The sequence below is a fragment of the Ictalurus furcatus genome, chromosome 4 (assembly GCF_023375685.1).
Source record: "Ictalurus furcatus strain D&B chromosome 4, Billie_1.0, whole genome shotgun sequence".
Classification (NCBI taxonomy): Eukaryota; Metazoa; Chordata; class Actinopteri; order Siluriformes; family Ictaluridae; genus Ictalurus; species Ictalurus furcatus.
The window spans coordinates 14,887,058-14,895,413 of NC_071258.1; the positions used below are offsets into that span (position 1 = coordinate 14,887,058).

The 8,356-nt window shown below is 37.3% G+C and overlaps 1 protein-coding gene across 1 annotated transcript in view; it reads left to right on the plus strand.

The window, feature by feature from the left end:
• The window catches only part of necab2 (N-terminal EF-hand calcium binding protein 2), a 98,851-nt gene that overhangs the window by 73,869 nt on the left and 16,626 nt on the right, over positions 1-8,356 (plus strand). Inside the window, exon 7 of the mRNA XM_053623151.1 lies at positions 2,430-2,554. Within this exon, the coding sequence (XP_053479126.1) occupies positions 2,430-2,554 (125 nt within the window). The remainder of the gene's footprint in view (positions 1-2,429; positions 2,555-8,356) is intronic.

Genomic DNA, 8,356 nt, shown 5'->3' on the forward strand with positions numbered 1-8,356 from the left:
AGTGGGCTCAGTCAGCTTGGTGGGATGAAGACCATATTTTTCTAATTGTATTTTTAAAAAATATATTATTACTACTACTAATAATAATAATAATACAATTAGGGTTAGAAGAAGGGTTAGTGGTTAACATACTTGCCTCACAGCTCCAGGGTTGGGGGTTCGAATCCCGCTTCCACCCTGTGTACGCAGAGTTTGCATGTTTTCTCCGTGCTTTGGGGGCTTCCTCCAGGTACTCTGGTTTCCTCCCCCAGTCCAAAGACCTGCGTTGTAGGCTGATTGCCATCTCTAATATTATTATTATTATTATTATTATGTTAATTGTATTAATGCAATTAGAAATTATGGGGGGCACAGTTGCTTAGTGGTTAGCACATTTACCTCCTCTAAATTACAAAATTATATTAATTTTATTTTATACTTGTATAAAATTGCATTTAGAATTAATATAAGAAAGACTGCAAGGATCTAATTGTACCAGTTTAGCTTACACATAGTATTAAAGGTGCTTTCCTCTCCAAGTAAGACTGCAACCTTTCTATAGTGGTTTTGTGAATATATTTAACATTTAATAAATATGTGTCAGATTTTCAAGACTCTGCATAGCATATTTTAATAGGTTCCAACAACATGGTGGAGTGTAATGATATAAAACTAAAAATGGGTTGGAAACATTTGATGTTATGCATGTATAATTGAGAACCTAGCAGGCAAGCCAGCTCCAGGCCTGGACGTTACAGAATGGGGATGGTTGATTCTGCTAGCATCTGATAGCATAAGTAGGATATGTCTGTTAGGGCTATTTACAATCATGAATACTACTGTAGCAAGAAGTCAGCATGTATATGATATGTAGAATGTAGGATTATGGATGTAGCCAGAGCATTAAACAGCTATAGTTTTTTCAGTACCCAAGTAACCAATAGTTACATTCTTACAATTGCAAATCTAGAGTATTACTACTTTACCTTAATTCTTTGTGAACTGTGAAAATTTCATCAAAGAGAGAGAAAGTCTTTTTAGGTCATGAACTGCCCCAAAGGTTCTAGCAGCCAAATCTGGTCTGACTGGTGAAACAATTTGATGGTTTATGGTGTGATATTTGTTGTTAAAATATGATGTTCAGTCCATGGGATTCTAAAGTATCAAGAGTGCAGATGTTCTTTTTTTCCTTAAGTTTCCTCACTTCACTGTTTCTGAAGCAACAACCAGCAACTGCAGAGATGTCATTAATGCTCTGTCCATTGCTGTTGAAGTGTCTCACCTCCGAAAGAGATACATCATTCATTCTGACAAAACAATCAGCCAGTTTTTTCTTGGCTTCTCTAGTGTACAGCTGATTGCATCTCTTGCAGGAGATACAATAAACTCCTGTGGTGAACAATTCACTGGACATGTAGGTACACATGTCATTAGGTACACTGATGACATTTTTGGATATTCTGTCTACTCACTTGTAGAGCTCAATTCATTACATCACACACACGCACACTTGCGCACACACTCACTCACCAGCCAATTTATTAGGAGCGCCATACCCAATAATGGGTAGGAACAGAACAGCCTCAGTTCTTTGTGGTATGGATTCCACAACCTATGGCTTTCCAAGGTTCCACTTATTTGCTGCAGATTTTCAACTGCACAACCACAAATCTCTTGTTTTACTACATACTAAAGGTGCTCTGTTAGATTCAGATCTAGTGACTGGGGAAGCCATTGAAGTACACTGAACTCATTGTCATGGAAGCAAATTGAGATGATTTGTGCTTTGTAATGTGCCACATTATCATGCTAGAAGTAGCCTTTATAAAATATACATTCAAATGATGCTCGATTGGTATTAAGGGGCTTAATAAGTGTGCCAACAAAACATTTCCCACACCATGACCTCACCACTTATGACACAATACAAGTGGAGTCCATAGTGTCATGCTGTAGTCTAGATTCTGAGCCTACTATGTTGCAACAAAAATCCAAAAGCTTCAGACCAAGCAATGTGTTTGTGTGGGTTTTTTTCCTTTAATATGTCATAGTCTGTGCATTCACACCAGTGAATCATCCAGTCTTACTAACAATATCGTATCAGTGTAGTGCTTCACTTGCCAAGTACTGGATGGAGCAATGGTGACTAATAGCTTTAGCATCAAGTTAAATCAGGGTAACTTTCATCCATTGATCCTGTTCTTGAATGGTATGTTGGCAGAAATTTGTGGTACTCTATCAAGCAATATGTTTAATAAACTCACACATAGTCAAAGATGCCTGAAGTTTACTATGTTTATTGTGGTATCGTAGTTAACTGGGCATCATTGGTTGTATACTTCTGTAAACTGTCATTACACATGTGTTGGTACAAGCAACTTTTAGTCTGATTCTTTGCTCAGAGTTTCTACATTTGTCATGAATAATTCTTGTTTCCTTCTTTAACCTAGATCTTACCACATTAAGACCAGTCCACGTGTTCCCGAAAGGCACTATGAAGCTCCAGTGCCAGACTACCCACCCAATAACAGAGTTAGTGCCAAGGACAGCATGAGGAATCTGACTGTGGGCTCAGGTAGGACAGTGATGTCTAACATTACACACAGAAATTGACAAACTGAAGGTGAACTCATTGCAGAGAGGTGGCTTTTCTTAGGGACTGCCTCACAAAACATGGTTTTGAAATAAGTATTTCTTGAAATAAACATTCCCTGCTATTTATGCCAGTGTATGTGTGTTTGTGTTTTACCTGAACATTTGAATGCAAGCCCTAGCTGTGTCAGGAGGTTTAGAATAGTGTATACTGAATATTTGAACTGATATCACTGTCAGTTAAAATCCTTTGAGGCTGGAGCAATTCAACCATATAGATGTTTGTGTCAGCAGAAGTGGTAATAATGAGAAGAGCTCTTTAAATTTGTCATATCAGACATACATCACTGCAGTGTTTGGGATTAGCATGGAGATTAGCATCTCACCCATAAATCAAGCTGAGTGCAAATTAAAATGTAGTGTTTTCCCTAGCCACTTCCTTTATTTTCATTTAATTCAATCCCAAATTATCGATCACAGGTAGAGGGAAATTGATTTGGTGTCTGAGAAGCTTTATAGTTGGTGGGGGATGGAAATGCACAAAGAATTATTGAGTAAATTTTATGTAACAATCTTTTGAAATGTGAGATGAAGCTGGTCTATATATAACTCACATGCAGCATTCTCCCTCACATAATCATTTTCTAGTGCCGTCTCAAGCAGGTAATTAAAGGTTAAGTAAATAAAAAAGCAGCCATGGCAGGTATCTCCACCAGGCAATGAATCTCCAAATATATTTTGTCCAAGTCATATGCCTTTTTTGCCTTCTCACTACTCCCATGAGACCGGGATTTTTGAGTGTCTGGGTTATAATTGTCCTGTGAAAAAGCTTCTCCAATCTGAGCTCTGAAAGTTACCAGCTCCCTCAGAGTTACCCTTGACATCTTGGTTGCTTCTCTGAGTAATGCCCTTCTTAACTGATCGCTGACTTTTGGTGGACAGCATCCTCTAGGCAGAGTTGCAGTTGTGCAATATTCTTTGATTCTTAAAAAAAAAAAAAAAAAAAATTGATAACTAAAGCCTGATGGATAGTTTTCCAGAGCTTTATCCAAAACTTGTTTTGATAGCTTCTTGGTCTTTATGATGCTGTTTGCTTAGGCGTGTTTTCTGACAAACTCAGAGGCCTTTCAAGAACAGTTGTATTTATACTGAGATCACATGATCTATCTGTCTGCCTGTCTGTCTATCTGTCTACATTCTCAGTCTGAGTGCTGAATCATTGTGTCTGTATTTTATCAACCACATTAGCTCTGGATGTCGATAAACTCCAAGGTCTCCCTTTCAGTATCCACATTTGTAGCACTTCCTGCTTTGGATTACGGCTGCAGTTTTATTGGTATAACAATTTTTAGCAGTCTACAACAGCACAGAGCTGCCTGTGCGTCAAGTCAGTGTTTTCTGTAGGTTCAGCAGCTATACTGTATGCATTATAATATGCAGTCAGAGCAATTAAAGGATTTTAAATGAGAAGGGAAATTCAGTTACACTCTTCTCTGTCAAGGAAAACACAAAATAATCTTTTTGTTTGTTTGTTTTGTCTGTCTTGTGTTGGTTTTTGTCTTTAAATGACTTTTTGGAGGTCTGTAATTTTTCTCTATCCTATACCACAAAACTCACCCAGCAAGGACTATATATTTGAAATATATTGAAATATATTTGAAATGCACTTTAATGGTTTTATCTGCTATTTTGTTAGTAGTGCATAAGCAAATGTTTCTACTCTAGTCCTAGGAACTCACTGCACTACACAGCTTCAGGGTTTTTATGCTCCCAGCTTATGGGGAATGTGATGATTAGAAGATCGCCTGATAGATCTGGATCATCCACAGCATGTTCTTTTTACTGGACTGCATTTTGAAGTTCAGCATTTTGTGTTCACTTTTTCTACTGATACTAAATCTATCAGTGATATTGCTGAGGAGGCACAGGTTGAAGCAAACACTGATAGAAGTGATGTCCTTTATTGTGCATTTTTTGACACTAATTCTTCTTATCTGGTTCAATTGCTTGCTTCTTTTGTTTAGGGTAAAGCTGTCTTTCTCAGTAAAACAGTACTCATGGAATGATATATTGTATTAAAATGGTCTCTTTAACACCAATGTAGGATGTCTGGCAGTTAAATTTCCCCCCAGAAACTCTGAACACAGAAACATAAAAAGCTGTGCCTGTGGACTATAGTAGTAGCTGCTCATGTAGCTGTCTGCTCCTCATACAAAGCTTTGTCCAGCCTGTTGTTTTATATCAAGTAGAAAATACTGACCAATTTCCACTTTGGTTCCCTTAATGATACATTCAACTTTCTCCTATCTCTCTTTGTCACTTTTCACTTCTTGCCATAATTTGTCCATTTTTATCCCTACTTCTTTCTCTCTGCTCATAATCTCATTATGACAGAGTTCTTGTATTGTCTTCTCTCTCTCTCTCTTTCCACTGATAAAACAGCACTTTGCTAGATGAACAGCTAAATTTAAACATGTTTTCAATTTTCAGGCACAATTCCTGTAACATTTATATAAAAACTTTGATTAGCTGAGCATCTGAAATGCTCTGGAGTAGTTGCTTGTTTTGAAATGGTAGAACTGGCATGCCTTTATGAACCATTGTGTGTCACACTATTTCCTTTCAAAGCATTCTGCAAGACTGCTTCATTCATTCAGGAGACTGATATGCTACCTCTCTGTAGTTGTAAAGAGGAAAGCTATATCTTTAGACTGCTTCAGGATGATGAGCTGAAGGGACAGTTTAGCCATTTTAGTGGATGGTGATTAGTGCAGTGTTCTTTGATAAATGTTGAATCCTGGCAGTGCTGGTATTTTGCTCACATGCCCGAGTTAATTACAATGATGCTTTCCCATGCATTATTACATAACAGGGCTCAAACAGTAAGCTTAGAGTTATTGATATTCTTTTTTCAGCCTTGAATATCATTGCCTTTCAGTTGTGTTCATGATCTTAAAGCATGTTGACATGTAATTGTGACAATCACAATCTATTACATCCCTGGTTTTGACATGGTGCATTAATTAATGGCACACATGTGTTCCTTAATATTTTGCAGCATGCCTACAGCATAGTGTGAGAAAATTAGTATGCAGGTTTTCCATCTGTTATGTGTCTGACCATATGTTTCTGCAGCTACACACAGTGATGGCTGTCATCAGCATGGCTGATTTACAGTAACAAGTCTGTTATGTGGAACAATCTGAAAAGCAGCTAAAGTTAGACCAGCTTTCTAAATTCCAGTTTCAGTTTAAGCAATCACAAGTTTGACACACTTTACTGGTTACATGTTACTTGCATGACGCATTCAAGTGTCATGCTCATTCAAGTTTGTGAATTACCTCATTCAAGTATCATGCTCATTCAAGTTTGTGAATTACCTCTACACATTTGTTTGTGATTGGCAAAACATACAGTATATCGGAAATACCTTCTTGTTTTCTCAGGATTACAACCTCCTTAAATTATACAGTCCCCTACTATTGGAATGGCAAGACCAATTTATTTGTTTGTGCTATACACCAATGACATTTGGGTTTGAGAGCAAAAGATGAATGAGACCAGGGTGTAGGATTTCAGCTTTTATTTCCTGGTATTTACTTCTAGATTTTTAGGCAAGCAAAAGTATAGGAACAGATAAGCCTTGAAGTAAAGTAAATAACACTTAATATTTGGTTGCATATCCCTTGCTTGCAATAACTGCATCAAGCCTGCGACTCACTGAAATCACCAAACTGTTGGTTTCTTCTTTTGTAATGATTTTCCAGGATTTTACTGCAGCCTCTTCCATTGTTTGTTTCAGCTGGGGGTTTCTCCCTTCAATCTTCTCTTCAGGAGGTGAAATGCTGCTTAATTAGGTTAAGGTCTGTTGATTGACTTTAAAACCTTCCACTTTTCCCCCTGATGAAGTCCTTTGTAGAGTTGGCAGTGTGTTTTGAATCACACTGCCAACATCGCTACATGATAAAGTTGCTCCTGATTAATTTGGATGCATTTCTCTGTAAATTGTTCAGAAACAAAATGTTTCTGTTAACTTCTGAATTTATTCTGCTGCTACCATCATGAGTTACATCATCAATAAAGATTAGTGAGCCTGTTCCAGGAGCAGCCATGCAAGCCCATTCCATGACACTACCTCCACCATGTTTCACTGATGAGCTTGTATGTTTTGGATCAGGAGTAGACCCTTCATTTCTCCACAGTTTGGCCTTTCTATCACTTTGGTAGAGGTTAATCTTGGTACCAGAACTTTTGTGGCTCATCTCTGTATTTCTTTGTGAATTCCAATCTGGCTTTCTGATTCTTACTGCAGATGAGTGGTTTGCATCTTGTGGTATGGCCTCTGTATTTCTGCTTTCTAAGTGTTCTTCAGGTGGTTGATTGTGATACCTTCACCACTGCCCTGTGGAGATTGTTTGTGATGTTTTTGGGTTTCTCTTCACAGCTGTCACAATGTTTGTCATCAGCTGTTGTTGTTTTCCTTGGCCAACCCATTCGGTGTCTGAGCAATTTGGTGGCTTGCTTTTCTCCCATAGACAGCTCACTGATCTTCATGTTGGCTTATCCTTTTTAACAACAAATACAGTCAGCAGTGAAACTGAAGGCTAAAACCAAGAGTAGATGTTAAGAGCTATTTATTGTTTAAACAATCAATCTGACAGGACACATATGTGTAACAAGGAACACTTGTCAGTCACATGTTCCAATATTTTTGCTTGCCTACAAATTGGGTCGTCTGATTCAAACCGTGCTATGTTGTATGTAATTTAACACATCTACATATAAATACCAGAAAATAAAAGCTGAAATTGTAAACTCTCTTCTCATATTCATCTTTTGATCTCAAACCCAAATGTCTTCCATCTACAGCAAAAAAAAAATGAATTGGTATTCCAGTAGTTTCATAGGGGACTGTATATAGGAAAATTTCCCACATCACTGTTTGACTGTAATACTTTATTCTCAAAATATCACTGCTGTCACCCAAGAGAGGATGGATTCCCTTTTCAACCTTATTACATCTCAGCGATTTTTGCTTACTTACTACTCTCATCTCTGGCTTGCTAATAAGGAAGCTATATCTAGGCCTGGATCTCTGTAAAACTATTTTGTAACAATGCTGTTATGTGAAGTGCTTTACAATAAACATTGAATTGAAATAAATTGATCGATTTTGAAAAAGTGAATGTTCTAAGATATAAACTCCCTGAAATTGAGGCGTCTTGTTTAATCACCAAGGGATTCAGCAGAACTCAGGTCAGCATGCAATGCTAAGACCACCACAGGTGTCTGATCCAAAGACAGTTTAGTTCAACTACATTCAGTACTTAATAACTGAGTGTCTGTAAAGGGACAACAGTCAACTTATTGTTCTGGTGGGTTTGTTACCTATACCTCCCTGTCCTGCACATCAGTGGTAGTCATTTGAAGTGATGCTGATTTAAAGTCATTAATGCTTTTTCCTGTCATGAAAATTGTATTACGCATTTGTTTAAGCACAGTATCTTTGTATTATTCTCTTGCTCTTCACTTTAATAACCATCAGTATAAACTATCAGTGTGTAAAAAATTTTTCAGCATCATTTAATATGACTACAGTCATTGTCCTCAAAAACCCAGACTCTTTTTTTGTTTGTTTATTTTTATTTATTTATTTTTATTATTATTTTTATTTTATTTTTATTTTTTTAAGTAATGCCTGGTGAAAGTACTAAAGGTTACATACCCAAGTCCCACTGCTACACTGCTTTGAGTTTCACAGTAAGACATGTCTGATGTCGTCTTC